General features: G+C 45.0%; 1 protein-coding gene across 1 annotated transcript; it reads right to left on the minus strand.

Annotated features, from left to right (window-relative positions):
• Positions 1–7745: 7745 nt before the first annotated feature.
• rnmt (RNA (guanine-7-) methyltransferase) lies at positions 7746–17436 on the minus strand. The gene is made up of 10 exons (XM_080525723.1): positions 17135–17436; positions 14345–14471; positions 13823–13945; positions 13252–13367; positions 12947–13128; positions 12016–12180; positions 9777–9894; positions 8736–8840; positions 8302–8335; positions 7746–7958 (listed from the first exon to the last, which is right to left on the minus strand). Exons 1-10 carry the CDS (start codon positions 17306–17308, stop codon positions 7921–7923), a joined length of 1182 nt encoding a protein of 393 aa, XP_080381849.1. The 5' UTR covers positions 17309–17436; the 3' UTR covers positions 7746–7920.
• Positions 17437–17957: the final 521 nt, after the last annotated feature.

Below are 17957 nucleotides of genomic sequence, written 5' to 3' on the forward strand. Positions count from 1 at the left end.
CAACGAAAAAAGGACAGTGAAAATATAAAAATAAAAGTGCATGTAACCGTTTGTTTGTTTTCATTAAAAGAGTCGTATTTTAGGTCCCAGGGCAGCAGGAGTCATTCATTTTGACGTTGCATTTTTAGCGCCACCTGCAGGAGTAAGCACTTCCTACTCTGCTTGCATTGTGTTACATTATAAGCACTTCTCTCTCTGCTTTCCCTCGCGTACATTCGAATGCGTGAAAATGTCTTTTTTATTTTTTTCCGATGCCTCAGCCCGCTGTTTAATGTGGCCAGGGTAAGCATGCTTACAGCCAATCAGTAGTTCTTTCATTCCGATAAGAGCTACTGATTGTCTCTTATCACTTTCAAGTTCACATAACGTTTCACACTACTTTCTCTCGCCCGGCAGAATAGTTTATGCTAGCTCAAACGATCTAATCAATAAGGATAACTTGCTTTTTAAATTTTGTGAATATGGACATTACTGTCAGTGTCATCACTGGCCCTGATCTCAATTGAAAAAGAGAGACTTTCCAAACTGCAACAGGCGAGTGACTTCTACACTAAAGTGACAGAGGTGTTCCTTCGCAAGGAGAGGCGCATGGACCTCGTTTTCAAGTAAAGGTAAGATATCATTTTAAAATTTACGTCATGGCTTCTTTGCTGGTTTATATGATTCGCGAGGCTGGTGGCCAGTAGCGGCGCTAGGGGGTGGCTACTTGGGCTCAAGCCCCGGATGTTTTCTGAAAAGCCCCGAATGTTTAAATAAAAAATAAATAAATATATATATATATATAATCTCGTGAGTAAAGTGCAGTACCGGAGTCCAACAGAGAGGCAGCAGCTGCGCAACATTAGCCTGCGTACTGCGTAGCCTGCCCTGCCCTGAAGAAGAAGTGATCTCAATCAGTGCCTGACTTTGTAAGGATGGATATCCGAAAGTTTTTTTCAACAAAACAAGCGCCAAGAACTGTTGCAGCAGCAGTATCAGCAGCTGACAACAATGATGTCACCAGCAGTGATGACATAGATGATGTTTCAGGTTTGTGAATCTTATTAGAAAGGTGACTGACTCACTGACACTACTTTTCCGGTTTGCTAATGCTAGCTGGCTATCATAACATAACGTTATGTTATAATGAAAATGAAACATAGCAAGGTACTGTTACGGTACATGGTAAGAAATCAAACAAAGGATAATACTTATACAAATAAAGTGAATAACAGGCTGATAGTCTTTGATATCTGCACTCTGGTTGACTGAGTAACAAGTGAAAAAGAATGATGTAACGTTAATGTTACAGCTAGTAAACATGGAGTAACCACATTAAGTATGCCCTTATGGTAGTATGTATGTATACAAAACATGACTCAAATCTATCCTAAGATGTAACGCTAACTAACTAAGTTTGTTTAATGTCCCAGGGGGAATTTGATTTCACAGTACTAAACACAGGCCAACAATACATGTAATATATCGTCATATAACACAGGACAAGACTCTAAATACAATATAAGTGGTGAGCACAGAGTCTGCCCTGATATACATACTGTAACATAACTAGCCTCAGCCCATCAATTATGTAATTCTATACAAATATAAATGATGGTGACTGACGTGTGTGTGTGTGTGTGTGTGTGTGTGTGTGTTTACTGTTTATTTTGTAATACAGGTCAGCTGCTATCCAATGGTGCGTTCTGGCCTGCAGGGGGAGCTACGTGTGCTGACCTCCCTCTGTGCCCAGAACCACCACAATTTGTTTGCTTCATTAAAGGGTGTGAATGTATATGTGTTCTCCAGTGCCTTTTGTCCGCTTTAAGGTGGTGGTAAGTTGAAGGTTGAAGGCAAATTTTTCCGGCGCGCTCTGCGCGCACATTATATTCTCCCTCTGGGCTAAGCCCCGGATCTCCTACAATTCTAAATCCGCCCCTGCTGGTGCCGATCTGTGCTTGTTTATATGGTTTGGGTACTGCTGTGCTGCTGGTTATGGTTTCTTATTTAAGACTTCCTCTGCTTTTACCTTTGAATAGTCATGTGCCGTTGTGTTGGGAGAGAGAGCTGCTTAATCAATCACTGAGATAGGCCTAATGCCGCTGTCCGTGCCAGTGGTTCTGGACCAAAAGTGTTTGAGAGAGATAGAGAGGGAGGGTTTGTGATGTGATGTCAAGTGCCTGTGTGACAAAAGTGTGAAAAGAAAGTGTGTTGTGAGTTTACTATGGAGGATGGAAACGGTGTGTGTCTGTGTTGTGCGTGTGTGCGTTTGCAATGTTGAAACTGGACTTGTAGATTTCAGCAGGCTGGCTACTTGAAAAGATCTTGGTTCAAAAAAGATTGAACAATGAGCACCCCTGATATAGTCGAAACTGGCAACTGTTTTTTTTGTTTTTGGTAATCTGTTTACAAAGTGACACTACCGTTTATTAGCGGGTTCTAGGGCATCAAAATTGCATTTCCTTGAAACTGCGTTCACTGATAGCGTGTAATGTATGTGTAATTATGTGTATTTCTATATCTTATGCTTACCCAATCTAAAAGCTCACGGCACGTGCCTGACGCACGCACACACACACAACGCAGGGGGTACACAGGAAGGTAATAATGTGTCATCATAATCAATCAGAAACCCATCTCCAGCTGATGTGTGTAATAGGCCAGGAAGTTGTTCTCTGGTCTTACGTGTTGTACATATTGATCATACATGAATGAATGAATGAATGGTCTTTATTGTCATTGATATAGTACAGGTACCAAACAACGAAATTTGGGAGGGGGGGCTCCCCTGGTGCTAGGAAAAAAAAACAAGAAGGGAAAGGAGCTGGTTTACATAAATAAATGTAAACCATTATGTTCTACATCAGGGGTCGGCAATAGGCGGCCCGTGGGCCATTGCTGGCCCGTCACCAATAATATTTGGCCCAGCAGATTATTTTGAGAATCCACTTCATAAGAATCATAAGTAGGTGGACAAGGCGTGGTGCTGAAATAGCCAACATGGAATGGAATGGAATGGAATGGAATGGACTTTATTTGTCATTGCTACAGTACAGGTACCAAACAACGAAATTTAGGAGGGGTGGCTCCCCTGGTGTTAGGAAAGGAAAAAGAAAACACATTTTAGAAAAAGCATAGATGCATAAAATCACAAGAAGGTAAGGAGCTGGTTTGTGTGTGGTGTGTGGTTTGAAAAAAATAACATCAGCTCATTAAATCATTCAAACGTAATGTTTACGTATGTGACTGCAACAAACATATGAACAGTAACAAAGCAAATTCTGTTTAATTTTCTGAAAAACATTGACAACAAAATCGGCGCAAAAGTGGTGGTAGGCCTATGCTCCTGAAACGACAGAGCAAACGCGCTATTAGGGATAATAAGTACAATGAGCCATAAGCCATTCATTCAAAATATACAACATACAATTAGGTTATTAAATACAATAACGACAGGCTTGGTACTCACTTAATGTGAAAAAAGGCATCTCCCATCGGTCACTATTTGATTGATATCTGGTGATATTGACGTCACTTTAATCCGCAGGCAGTTTATTTTTATTTTTATGCATCTATCGATTCCTCTCGTGCGTCTTTATCACATTCATTGAGGAAAAGGACGACTCGCATGTATAGAAAGGGAACATTGTGAGCACGGAAGATGTGAGTCTCACACAACGGCTTTGCATTGATGAAACCAGGTAGGATGAACGTATAGTTCGCTGTCCATTCCTCTTTAAATGCCCTGTTTTCTGTCAACTTTCCTCTTTAGACCTTTGGAGAGTGACATTATGTATCTCTTGCTAGTTAGCAGGTTAAATGTTTAGCTAACTTCACCCGACACGCAAACAACCAATCCAATAATAAATAATGTGACCTTGTCTGGAGGAGGGGGGAATCATTCAGAATAAAAGTATGTTAAATAATTATTAGAATAAGTTAGGCTGCGATACACCGTCAGTCCACACATTTATTATTCAAAACTATGGAAAAGGGTGAAACTACGTTTCAACGTTGTTGAGAATCACAACACAAACTCACTAGTCAAGCCTAATACTGCAATGAAATGGTTAATTATAACACTACTTTACATTGTTAGCAGGCTCACAAAACAAGCTGTGTTAGTTGACTAGCGATGTGTACATTTCTCGAAAGAAAAGTCAAAGCATTAGAACGTGTCACATTTTTTAACAATCAATTACTTAAATTATCCTTTGATTATGTTCGGGCCCGCCATCTAGTGGCTAAACATTTTTTTGGCCCGAGGCCAAACCTAATTGCCGACCCCTGTTCTACATACTGATCATACATGTTCTACATACTGATCATACATGTTCTACAGCAGCGGGGAGGACACTTACCAGCCCTCTCAATACCTGCTTCCATTACCCAACCGCTGTGTGTGTGTGACTGTGTGTGTGTGTGTGCACTTACGAAAGATCTAATTTACCAGAGGTCACATAAAACACCACTCGACCGCAGAGGGTGTGTGTGTGTGTGTGTGTGTGTGTCTGTTTACCAAAGGTCTAATTACCTGCTTCCACTACTCGACCACAGAGTGTGTGTGTGTGTGTGTGTGTGTGTGTGTGTGTTTGTGTGTGTGTGAACTTCCAAGAGGTCTAATAACCTGCCTCGATTGATTTCTTGAGTCGAGCAGGCAGGTCTGTCACTGAAGCAGAGAGTAGGCAGGTGTGTGGCTATCCTTAATCCAGAGCTATCCTTAGTACAGGCTATCCTTAGTCCAGGCTATCCTTAGTCCAGGCTATCTTTAGTCCAGCCTATCCTTGGTCCAGGCTATCTTTCTTCCAGCCTATCCTTAGTCCAGGCTATCCTTAGTCCAGAGCTAGCTTACCTTCAATGCACACACACACATTTGTATTTAATAGAGCAGATCCTGTATCGATTTACTAAGTGTGCTTTCAACACCCTACTGGGAGGTGGGGGTCATTGATTATGGTGGTCAGGGCGGTTGGGGGTGGTGGTGGGGGGGAGGGTCATTGATTATGGTGATCGGGGGGGACAGGGAGACCTGCAGGAGTGTGTGGTCGACCATAACCACATGTCATGCAGTTCTACAAACTGTAGTCTTCAACATCATTTCTTCCCCCCCCCACGTACAGTATTGGATCATGTGTCCATGAACACTTGTACATTCTGAGACATCATTTAGAATTTCTCTAACTAACTATACAATTATTTGTCCTTTTGCAAATTGAAAGGCACACGCACACAGCAGTGAACAATACAGCTTTATTAATAGTTGTATATGGTAGCGTTCTTCCAGAAGGCCGTCGCTGTTTCCATGGACAATAGAGGCTGGCAATGTGAACGCTTCAAATGGCCTCAGGTCTGTACAGACAGACAGGCAGGCAAGCACAGACAGCCAGCCAGCCCAGAGACAGACAGACAGACAGAGACAGCCCAGAGAGACAGAGATAGGCAGACAGACAGACAGACACTGCACACCTCTTCAGGGTGGAGAGTTACAAAGTAACAAGAGAAGACAGGTACCATGTTACCAACACCAATATTTGGTAGCGTATGTATGTATGTATTTTAATATTCTGAGATCTTAGGTTGCCTCTTAAAATCTGTCCAGGGACAGCAGATGAAAACTAGCCTGCTAGGCCAATTCTGGCTCATTTACAGCATGTCTGTTAATCAATGTGTCCCTATTTTTAAATAAATCATAAAATCATAAACCAAAACCTAGTTAGCGCAGAATATGACCTGGAGCTGCGGTGTCTGAGTGAGAGTGTGAGTGTATGTGTGAGTGTGCGTGCGTGCATGGGTCAATTTGATGATTTCCTGACAACACAGCTGCAAAGCTCAAATGGGTTAAATGAAGAACCTTGCTGGTATTTTTTAAAATCAGACTGTCTGTCTCTCTCTCTGTGTCTGTATGTCCCTCTCTTTGTCTGTCTGTCTGTCCCTCTCTTTGTCTGTCTCTATTTGCTTCTCTCTCTCTGTCTGTCTCTCTCCATCTCTCTGTCTGTCTCTCTCCATCTCTCTGACTGTCTTTCTATCTGTCTCTCTCTCTCTCTCTCTGACTGTCTGTCTCTCACTGTATATGTGTGTGTCTGTCTGTCTCTCTCTCTCTCTGACTGTCTCTCTCTCTCTGTATGTGTCTGTCTGTCTCTCTCTCTCTCTCTCTCCAGGACCTAACCCCACATTACATATATTAACATTTCTGAAACAGTGACATCACCATACTTGACTATGTATTTCAGTGTTGCAGCATCAGAAGTCCAGTTCAGTGGCCTGGGGTGGTCCAGTGGTCGAGCACCGCGGTCTACAGTGCACACATATTATGCCCATGTCGGCATGGGTTCGAATCCGGCCCATGCCCTGCTGACATGTCCTCTCTCCCTTCTTCTCCTACTTTCCTGTCTGTCTTCACTATCTGTCCAATAAAAACTGAGAGAAAAAAAATGAGTGGGACTGCCCCACTCAGAGAACGGAAAAAAAAAAAGAAGTCCAGTTCAGTCACATGGCTGGGGTTTAAGACAACAGTACGACTCACCTTCAACAGAGGTTCTGACAGGCTACCAGAAGTTCTACTGACAGGCTACCAGAGGTTCTACTGACAGGCTACCAGAAGTTCTACTGACAGGCTACCAGAGGTTCTACTGACAGGCTACCAGAAGTTCTACTGACAGGCTACCAGAAGTTCTACTGACAGGCTACCAGAAGTTCTACTGACAGGGCACCAGAGGTTCTACTGACAGGCTACCAGAAGTTCTACTGACAGGCTACCAGAGGTTCTACTGAGAGGGTACCACAGGTTCTGACAGGCTACCAGAAGTTCTACTGACAGGCTACCAGAGGTTCTACTGACAGGCTACCAAAAGTTCTACTGACAGGCTACCAAAAGTTCTACTGACAGGCTACCAAAGGTTCTACTGACAGGCTACCAGAGGTTCTGACAGGCTACCAGAGGTTCTACTGACAGGCTACCAGAGGTTCTGACAGGGTACCAGAGGTTCTACTGACGGGCTACCACTGAGGAGTTGAAGAGGAGAGGAGAGGAAACTATCTTTCTAAAAGCGTTCATCATCATCATCATCATTATTATTATCCTCATCATCATCACACACAGCAGGCCGACCTCATGCTTACAGACATCAATAACAACAACATTCTTATCTGCAGACAGTGCGATCATCATTAGCTCTTCGCACCTTCCCTTCGAGCCTTGGCCTATTCGAGTGTCGTCGCTGTGGCCAGTTGGCAGGAAGTCACCATGCGTGTTTGATGATGTCATATAGTTGAGACAACCTTTGAATGAGCAAAGAACTTCAACAGTAAGACCTCCAGACAGAGCAGCTACGTAGGGGTCGTGCCATCTGGACCACCATGGGCTGGATGAATATACTGGACCACCCGTGTTCCGTTTATTCATCCAATTCACAGGCCTGTAACCGTTGGTAACAGTTTGCCTAGTTAGCTAGCTAGTCAGCAGCAGGGGAGATGGTGTGTGTGTGTGTGTGTGTGTGTGTGTGTGTGGGGGGGGGGGGGGGGTACAGTAACACACACGGCCAGTTAAACATCTCATATTTACTGTCAAATACGGTCATCTGACCCAATACAGGAATAACAGCCAATCCTATCTCCACAACAGGAACATACACAACTACACTGGCAGGGCTATGGAAAAACAACAAAACAAACAGAGACCATTTTCTCTATTTTCCCACTGCCTCCTAGACAGCATCGCCACACACACACACACACACACACACACACACACACACACACACACACACACACACACACACACACACACACACACACACACAGACACAGACACAGACACAGACACAGACACAGACACAGACAGACACACACACACACACACACACACAAATGAAAAAACAAAACTAATTGTTGTGAGTTGATCTGCCATCTTCAAGGCGCTCTGGAGTTGGACTCTTCAGCGATTCAGGACATCTTCTCAAACGCAAACACCAGGTATATACCTAGAGGAGAGGAAGGGAGGGAGAGGGAGGAGAGGAGCGGGAGGGAGAGAGAGAGAACATGAGATATATATACATATATCCTGAAATAGGGGGTTATCTTCTTCATGTATTATTACAACACAGCTGAGTGCTGACCATTTGACTAGCTAAAGACAAAACTACAACCAGGGGAGGCTGGAGGAGGTAGAAATCGGAGGACAGGCTCATTGTGATGCCTGGAACGGACGTGTTTGATACTGTTCCTCATTTCTCTTCCATGTATCGCAATGAGACCGTCCTCCGATTTCTACCTGCGCCAGCCTCCCCTGGCTACGACACAGAGAGTAACGGAGGTGAAACGTACTGGTGGCCTCCCACTCTGACCGGCTCAGCGTTCCCTGGGGACAGAACACACAGCAGTGTTACTACAGAACCACACAGCAGTGTTAATACAGAACACACAGCAGTGTTACTACAGAACCACACACAGCTTACTGTGATGCATGGAACGGCATTTATGACATGTATGGCATGTATGACATGTATGACACCGTTCCTCATTTCGTTCCGTACGTTACAACAAGCCCACGTCCTCCCATGTCTACCTCCGCCAGCCTCTCGCCAGGTTTAAAACCATGTTTTTACCATGTGAATATGACCATGTAAACAACAACAACCCTGGTTTCCCCCTGGTGTCCGACAGAGAGAGGTCTAGATAAACAGTCTAGTGGAGCAGAACAGAACAGAGCACGTGTGTGTGTGTGTGACCCTGGCTGTGTGGAGGCCGTTCACACCCACCAGAGGCAGACGGGCGGTGGGGCACTCAGAGCAGCGGCGTGCGTGGTCGTACTCCTCCGCAAGGTTGTCTGACGCCGCCTTGGTCCGCTCATCCACAGGGAAGGTCTGGGACAATACAGAGACAAGAGAGATGAGGAGAGAGTGAGAGAAGGAGAGAGTGAGAGAAGGAGAGAAGGACATAGAGAAACAAAGGATCAAATGATCTCTCTCTCTCTCCTACCAGGAAGTGACACATTTCAACATCCTACACCTCATTCACTGTGAGACATTCCTCACTTAAACACTAGAACAGCCTACTAAAGGGCCGCCTTGGGGGTCAAATGACCCCCTCTTTACAATGCTCAAGCTGCTATTTACACACAACGACCACTAGATGGCCGCTTGTAAATTAGCCTGCTTCCTACACAGCAAAACTATATAGCTTTATATTCTGGTATATATTATATTCTGGTATATATTCACATATGCTGGTGCCTGGTGGTAACATCATAGAAGTTTCCGGAGGCGAAGACTCAGAGAAGACTCAGAGATAAGAAACGTAATCACGCTGACAGATGTCAGGCTGGGGGGGTCTGGATCAGCTGTCACACTAAACAGACACGGACGTTCTCTCCAACACACACACGCACGCACACGTGCAAACTCTCTTTCTCTTTGGGTTCAGAGTAGAGAATTACATCAAGGACCTTGTCCTCTATTGTCTAGCCTCTGTTCCTCCTGGTCGCCATTAGCAACCCAGGAGTGAAACCGTCTGGATCGCTGACAGACATCTGACAGACATCTGACAGACATGAGGGATGCGGTCTGGAAATGTGTCTTCTTGAGTTTTGAAATGAAATGTATTCAAATTCCTATCAGGTTCATGTCCAGTTTGGTAGTTCGGTGCACAGCAGCAGTTCATACAACTACAACAGGCAAGATAAAAGACTACAACCTATGTATGCTACATACCTCTAGTGTTTATAACTGTGTTATTACATACCTCTAGCATTTATAACTGTGTTACATACCTGTAGCGTTTATAACTGTGTTATTACATACCTCTAGCGCCTGCATCCTCTGCATAAGCATCTTGTGTTGGTCATTCTTGATGTGTTCCTGGAAGAACTGGGAGAACGTCTTCTTGAAGACCAGACGCATGTTGTACTTCTTAGCCATCCTGTCAATGACACACACACACACACAGACACACACAGACACACACACACACACACACACACACTTAGTTTTCTGGTGATATGAAACATATGTAGAGAAGACTAGAACACTGTAATATCTGACATCTGAAGGTACAACCCTTCAGTTCTCAACTCATTCACTGGCAAAGAGTTCCGGAACACTCACCACCTAGAGTGTTGCAGGTGTTCTGTTTGGTGTTTACCTAGCAACAACACTCTGGTTGGCTACAAAATGAAGCATCCTCATTTTTGGTGAACAAATGTACATTTTGGGTGAATAAACATGTGTTGCACATGCACACCATCAGGTTACAACAGGAAAAATCCAGGAAAAAGTTAGTTGCAGCCACCTTTCTTCCTGTATTGGATTATGGTGACCTTCTTTATATGCATGTTTGCAGTCTCTGGACTTTTGTGTACCACGGTGACCTGAGGTTCGTCACATGCTGCAAAGCCCTCACTCACCACTGTACCTTATATGTACCTCACTCACCACTGTACCTTATATGTACCTCATATGTACCTCACTCACCACTGTACCTTATATGTACCTCACTCACCACTGAACCTTATATGGCAGAGTTGAGTGGCCCTCATTGGCTGCACGTCGTCTCTCACACTGGCACACCTTTATATATGAAGCCATTTTAGGCCTACTTCCCCAATATTTAAGTGGTTATATGTCAAGAACCCAGAGTACTTACTCCTTACGTTCCAACGACTGTTATCTCCTAAATGTCCCCAAAGTTGGGCAAGCACTCCTTCATGCACTTTGCGCCCGCTGCCTGGAATTCATTACAGAGCACTCTAAACTTGAAAGAACTAATTTCTCTTGGAACATTTAAAAACCTTGTGTGAGTAACTTGGAATCAGCCTCGTATCGTTCTTGCCCCTGTTTTGTATGAAAGTCCAATTATTTTATTCTATTTATTCATATCGTTCTTGCTCCTGTTTTATATTTTATATGAAAGTCCCATTGTTTTATCCCATTGCTCTGATCAAATTGTATTTTGTCTATTTTTTGGTGTTGATCTGGTGTTGTTTTATTGTGTAATTCTGCTGTTTGTTTTGGCTGTTGAAACTTGATGTTTGAGCTGCTGTCTTGGCCAGGCTTCCCTTGACCAATGTGTCTCAATAGGGCTCTGCACACAGCGTGCGATTTCTGTTGCGCGTCAACGTTCCATTTTGAAGTTTGAATGGAAGTCTATGAGAACATCGCATTTACCCACACACGGCCCCGATTTTAATCGCACGGCGAAAATTCGATTCCATTCATTTTGAATGGGAAAAGCACAAATTTGACAGTGCGACAAAACTCGCACGACGTGTGCTTTGTCCCATTCAAAATGAATGGAATCGAATGTTCGCCGTGCGATTAAAATCGGGGCCGTGTGTGGGTAAATGCGATGTTCTCATAGACTTCCATTCAAACTTCAAAATGGAACGTTGACGCCAACAGAAATCGCACGCTGTGTGCAGAGCCCTAATGGGACCGACCCTGGTTAAATAAAGGATAAAAAAACTGCCAGAGACTGCCTCTCTGATCACAGTTTGTGTATTGGACGCCATCTGGTGGTGACTTCACTACATTACATTACCACAACAACGCAGTTTAATACTTGTAGACAAATGTTTCATGAAAGACAACTGACACTCAGTGTGTGTGAGTGTGTGTGTGTGTGCGTGTGCGTGTGTGTGCGTGTGTGTGTGTGCGTGTGTACAAAAACATGCTGGTGAGTGAATACAATCAACATGTCACAGCATAAGTCAAACATGTATTGATAACAGAACTCCCCCACAGGACTGTTGAGGTACTGCAGGTCCCAAACCCAAACGTCAACAACAAATCTGGATTTGAGCTATGAGGCATGTGGGCGGAAGAATTGATTTAAGTTCACCAGCAGGGCTTGTGTTCCCAGAACCACAACCAGAGACAACATGGCGTGTGTCTGTGTGTGTGTGTGTTTATAGCACTTTGAATCATCATCATCCTCAGACAAAGCAAACAGGGCCTTGCATCTCAAGGGATTCAATCCCGTCACCGGGATATCAAATAAATAAATAAATACATATCAGCATATGACCATGAGATCAACACTCACTCCTCAAACAGTGGGAAGTAGACCAGGAACTCGGGCACGTTGACCACGCCCTCCAGGTTGAAGTCGTACTGGCAGCCGAACAGAGGGTAGTCGCCCTTCTTCTGGAACGTCACGCTGAACACCTCGTTGCCGAAGGAGGCGGAGTCTGACGCTTCCAGGCGCTTCCTGGAGGGGGAGGAGCCAAGACAACACAGGTTCCTTTTTAACGGTGAGGTGGGAGGGAGCAGTTCTGGTGGGCTGTACCACCTGCATCAGGTGACTTGACAGGTGAGCTGTACGTGTATCAGGTGTTGGATCTACTGGGGTTTTCTAAAACATATATTCTCATGTCACTCATATAGGCAGATTCGGGGGTGTTATCTGAAGGAGCGCAGACGGTCCAACTAAGACCTTGGGGGTCGTAGGCGCCAGAGATGGGCAGGGGATGGTGAGCTAATTCACAACGTAACATCTGAGATAACATGAAAGGTATGTAAGTCTGCCTGTATTCAGAATGACTTGTCTAAATGCTTGTACTCTGTTGGGAGTACCAGATTTGAAGGACTAAAGTTGCCTAATAAAACCTCCAGAGTAATCATTATGACGTGTTTGAAGTTCTATTCCTTGTCAAATTGTGTCTGCTGCACACCTGATCTATCGAGATGACACAACGCATTTAAGATCACAAAATCCTCCATAGATTGATCCATTCCATCTTTACCGACGAGAAGATTCTTCACAGGTGATTGACAGGTGAGCTGTATGTGTATCAGGTGAGCTGTACGTGTATCAGGTGATTGACAGTGACGTGGGTCAAAGCATGTATGACTCGCTTCACTAACTACTTTATATACACGCAGGCACGCACACACACTAAAATATAGTGCGCACACACACCACACACAACACCCCCACCCCCACACACACACAAACACACGGAGGTTGGACTTACACCAGCTCGTAGGCGTCAGGCGTGGTGCCTATGAAGAAGCCCCCGGGGCGGAGCCTCTCGCAGGCGTTCCTCAGCATCAGCTCGGCCTGCGGCTGCGTCTCGAAGGAGTAGTGGTAGACGAACTGACAACTGCACACATCAAACGTCATGTCAGGGTCACGCAGCTTCTCACCCAGCAGCTCCTGAGGGGGGTGGGGGGTGGGGGAGGACATGGTCACACTGACGCCAAGACATCACAGACGAAGTTGCCCCAAAGTGTCATCAACATTCTACGCGCGGGTCACGTGACTGGTGTGGTTGTTTACCTTGGTGCAGTCTGCCGTGATGAACTCAGCAGAGAACAGGCGCTCGTTGGGGTGACTCCTCTTCCTCATGTCGTCATAGCGACTCTGGCACTGCTCTACGGACACCGCGGCGATGTCTGTCACACACGGAGACCATGGTTAGGGCCAGCGGAGGTAGAAATCGGAGGACTCGGGTATCAAATAAACACCGTTCCTCGCTCTGTTCCACAATGAGCCCACATCCTCTGGTTTCAGTACAATGGGGGGGGGGGTGTTGTTGTTCAGTAGATCAGTAGAACAGGGAGGATTGTGGGTATTGTAGTTCAGTAGATCGGGGGTTGTGGGTATTGTAGTTCAGTAGATCGGGGGTTGGGGGTATTATGTTCAGTATATCGGGGGGTTGTGGGTATTGTATTTCATTAGATCAGGGGGGTTGTGGGTATTGTTTATCAGTACATCAGGAAGGAGTGTGGGTGTTGTAGTTCAGTGCATCAGGGAGGATTGTGGGTGGTGTAGTTCAGTGCATCAGGGAGGATTGTGGGTGTTGTAGTTCAGTGCATCAGGGAGGATAGTGGGTGTTGTTGTTCATTACCTGCACAGACCATCCGACTGATGTTGCCCTTCCTCCACTTCAGCAGGTCTCCTCCCTTCCCACAGCCTAGATCCAGCACGCTCACCTCCCTGCTGCTCTGCCTCACCTTGTCCAGGATCTCACCTGGAGGGAAGGGGGGGGGATAGGGTATATCATTTTGATCAATTTGAGAGTGGCTACATTTCTCTAGACCCGTCTAACAAAAAAGTCGCTGGGAGCCCGCTTAGTTGTTTTTTTCCCCTTTAAGACTGTTTCAGTCAGCCTTCTCACCAATCAGAACACAGAGAAATGAACGGTAGTCGGCCTTCTCACCAATCAGAACACAGAGAAATGAACGGTAGTCGGCCTTCTCACCAATCAGAACACAGAGAAATGAACAGTAGTCGGCCTTCTCACCAATCAGAACACCGAGAAATGAACGGTAGTCGGCCTGCTCACCAATCAGAACACAGAGAAATGAACGGTAGTCGTCCTTCTCACCAATCAGAACACAGAGAAATGAACGGTAGTCGGCCTTCTCACCAATCAGAACACTCTTCAGCCAGTTGTTGAAGTTTCTCATGTAGAAGATTCGGCTCTGGCTGCGGGCAGCGAGGCCCGTCTCCTGGAGCTTGTTATAGTGGGTCGCCACCTGGAGAGAGTGACTGTGCTGCACCAGGAAGAGAGGATGAGGGAGGGAGGGAGGGAGAGAGGGGGGGTGGGAGGGAGAGGGAGAGGGAGGGGGGAGAGAGGCTTTGAGTTGGACCTGAGACCATTCAACATTCAATAATGTTGCAATACTAGAGAGAGAGACAGAAAGAGAGAAGGTCCATTGATCCCAAACTTGCAATGCTAACTTCTAACATGTTCAGTGTCCACTACTTATAGGGGTTGCCACCTTGGATTTGTGAAAAACCAGAACACTCAACAATTTCTGCTTGGCTATTACCAGTTCAGACCATACCTATATTTTCCAGCGCCCAGTCCTGGGCCATTAACACCCCTACCTCTGTCCATATAGGATACCCCTTACATTTACCCCCCTACCTCTGTCCATATAGGATACCCCTTACATTTACCCCCCTACCTCTGTCCATATAGGATACCCCTTACATTTACCCCCCTACCTCTGTCCATATAGGATACCCTTTACATTTCCCCCCCTACCTCTGTCCATATAGGATACCCCTTACATGTACACCCCTACCTCTGTCCATATAGGATACCCTTTACCAGAGGTGGGGGACTCGAGTCGAGACTTGCTTGACTAACATTGATAAAAGACTCGACTTGACTTTGACTTGGTATTCATGACTTGAGACTAAAGGCCAATGCACACGGCGTGCGATTTTGTCGCACGACAACATTCGATTCTCAATTCACACCACCGAAGTCGGACCAGGCAGGCTGATTACTATAGGCTCTACCAATATTCCTTGCCTTGCTTCCACAATTTCTACAAGATACAACTGGGTATATTGTGCCTACATGCTCGATTGTTATTATTATGTAATATAGGTGTCTTGTAATCCCATATGAGATGGGCCGTGTTGTTGACTTCGGTGGTGTGAATTGAGAATCGAATATTGTCGTGCGACAATATCGCATCGCACGCCGTGTGCATTGTCTCATTCAAAACAATGGAATCGAATTTGGCGGTGCGACAAAATCGCACGCCGTGTGCATTGGCCTTTAGACTCGAAAGGACTAAGTCCTTTTGAAGTCACTTCAAATTAAATTTTAGCAATTCTAGATATTGAGAAGTTAGAATGTTTTGTTTTGAAACGCGATTGGGTGACTTCTAGCGCAATGTGCGTAACCTGTTACCTAGCAACCTACTGGACGCAGCACACCAGTCGAGGCCAAAGGACAGCTGTCATGGCAGCGGGACAGTGATTATTTTGTAGACAACGGTAATAACAGGTGAGCATCGTTATGACAAGTCTGCAGCTCAGAAATCTGTGACACGACCACCACCACAACATCTGTCACTAGAAAACCCATAAAGAAAGGTAGCTAAGTGAAGGTGTCTTTTTAGCTAACTTATTGGTTACGTTTAAGCTGTTATGTCTGTGTTCAAGGTGGCAGTAGTTATAGCAGTACCTGCATCAAGTGCACCAGTTGAACGTGGTGATAATGCGACCCTCTCGCTCACAATTGAGTGACAAAGTACTATCAAATAAATGTTTTTGCAACCCCAGAGCATTGTAAGTGGCCATTCACCTTACGTTTCTAAGCAGCAAGATCGCTACCAGCAGCTAGCTAGTGTGGCTATGGACAAAATAAGACAAACAGCATGTCCCATAAAAGTTACAGTTCATGCTTGACAACTCATTAGACTTTCATGGTTTGATGTACCTTAATGTTTAGTAATATTGGTATTTAGTGACATACTAAAACCATTATACTAGAATAGTTTCATGTAATCTTTAGTAATGTCAGTAAGGTTTACATTTTAGGCAATATGTATTTATTTGTATACTTGTTTTTAGTTTATACACTATTCTTGTTGTTCATTTAGGAGGGGTGTTATTGATTGCCACAAAATGCAATGACTTGACTTGACTTATAGCAGGGACTTGACTTGACTTGCTTGATTCTCACCACAGTAACTTGGGACTTGCTTGAGACTTGAAGGTTAAGACTTGAGACTTGCTTGTATGTCTTACTCCCACCTCTGCCCTTTAACTTTACACCCCTCTGTCCATATAGGATACGCCTTACATTTACACCCCTACCTTTGTCCACATAGACCACCCCTTACATTTATACCCCTACCTCCATATACAGGGTTCCTACAAGTTTCAAACAAGTCAAATTTAGTCCAATTTAATACCTTTTTGAATATAATTTTAGACCTATTCGCGACACCATATGATAGCTTTTTGTCAACCTCAAGCGCGGCACAACGCGAAGCGAAGTGTGGAGATAGGTCTGGTTATGTGAGACTGCAGCGGACTAACGTTACCAACGAGCCCATGGGCTTGCCACTCGCCAGATTCGAGTTGGGTGCGTTTAAAAAACGCGGATATTTTAGCCTGCTTGTTGTTTGGGGTCTACGTCCGTAATAATTCCTCTTCCTTGGGGAGGTGGGAGTGACAGAGTGAGTGACAGGGGGCAGTTGCTGTAGGCTATAAACAGGAAGGAAACAGAATAGCAATAGAAGGAAACCGTTATCTCTATGAAGGAAACCAAATGAAGTTTTACATTTTCACAAAATTAAAAACGGGACAAATTGTGTCCCGGGAAAGATTATTAATTTTACGGGGCAGCTGCTGAAAAAAGAGAACAATCCCTGGAAAAACGGAACGGGTGGCAACCCTAATTACATACCAGCCTCTTGGTAGGTGAGCTGTCCTCATCTTCATCACCCTCATGCCTCCTCTTGGTCTCAGATTTCTGTCCGGACCTTGATCCTTCATCTCCCTCAGCCCTGGAAGACACCAGGCCGTTCCCTGCTTCTCCCGTCTCCTGCTCCACCTCCCCGGTCGGAACCTCCTTCTCCATCTGGTCAGAGTCTAGACGGGCGGAGCTGCACGTTTCACACTCGGTCACTCCAACGAAAGGCAACGGCGAATTCAACTTCCGCGCTCGTCTGTATGGAAGTTAGTAGAAGACACAAGACAACGACGACCCGTAAAGTCGACTGTAAAACAGAAAACATTTCAACGTGTTACGTTTGGAAGTGGTAACGATAACCATAACAAAATGCTATAGCGCACTTCTTTCAGTAAAAACATAAGATACTGCTATAACCAAAATAGATTAGAAAACTATGATCGTTTGTGCTCAATTTCACAGAAGGGAACTGTAGCTACCACAGGAATAAGACCAGCGATGCAGCATCCCATGCTCTCTCTCTCTCTCTCTCTCTCTCTCTCTCTCTCTCTCTCTCTCTCTCTCTCTCTCTCTCTCTCTCTCTCTCTCTCTCTCTCTCTCTCTCTCTCACACACACACACACACACACACACACACACACACACACACACACACACACACACACACACACACACACACACACACACACACACACACACACAAACTGACAAACAACTTGAACCGACTAGTTAGCTTAGTGCACAAACTTAGAATCATAACATCGTCTAAGTGTGCGGTTAAAAACACAATGCATTATTGTACGCGAAATCGTACATTA

This window comes from Nansenia antarctica, assembly GCF_963989245.1.
Source record: "Nansenia antarctica genome assembly, chromosome: 3".
Classification (NCBI taxonomy): domain Eukaryota; kingdom Metazoa; phylum Chordata; class Actinopteri; order Argentiniformes; family Microstomatidae; genus Nansenia; species Nansenia antarctica.

What these genes read in the sequence shown, in the direction of transcription:
- rnmt (XM_080525723.1), bottom strand. Translation starts at nt 17,308, where the DNA reads ATGGAGAAGGAGGTTCCGACCGGGGAGGTGGAGCAGGAGACGGGAGAA. An exon ending in TACTTCCCACTGTTTGAGGA is followed by an intron (nt 9,895 to 12,015) that starts GTGAGTGTTGAT and finishes TGTCATTGACAG; the next exon opens with GATGGCTAAGAAGTACAACA. An exon ending in GTCAGAGTGGGAGGCCACCA is followed by an intron (nt 7,959 to 8,301) that starts GTACGTTTCACC and finishes CCTCTCCTCTAG; the next exon opens with GTATATACCTGGTGTTTGCG.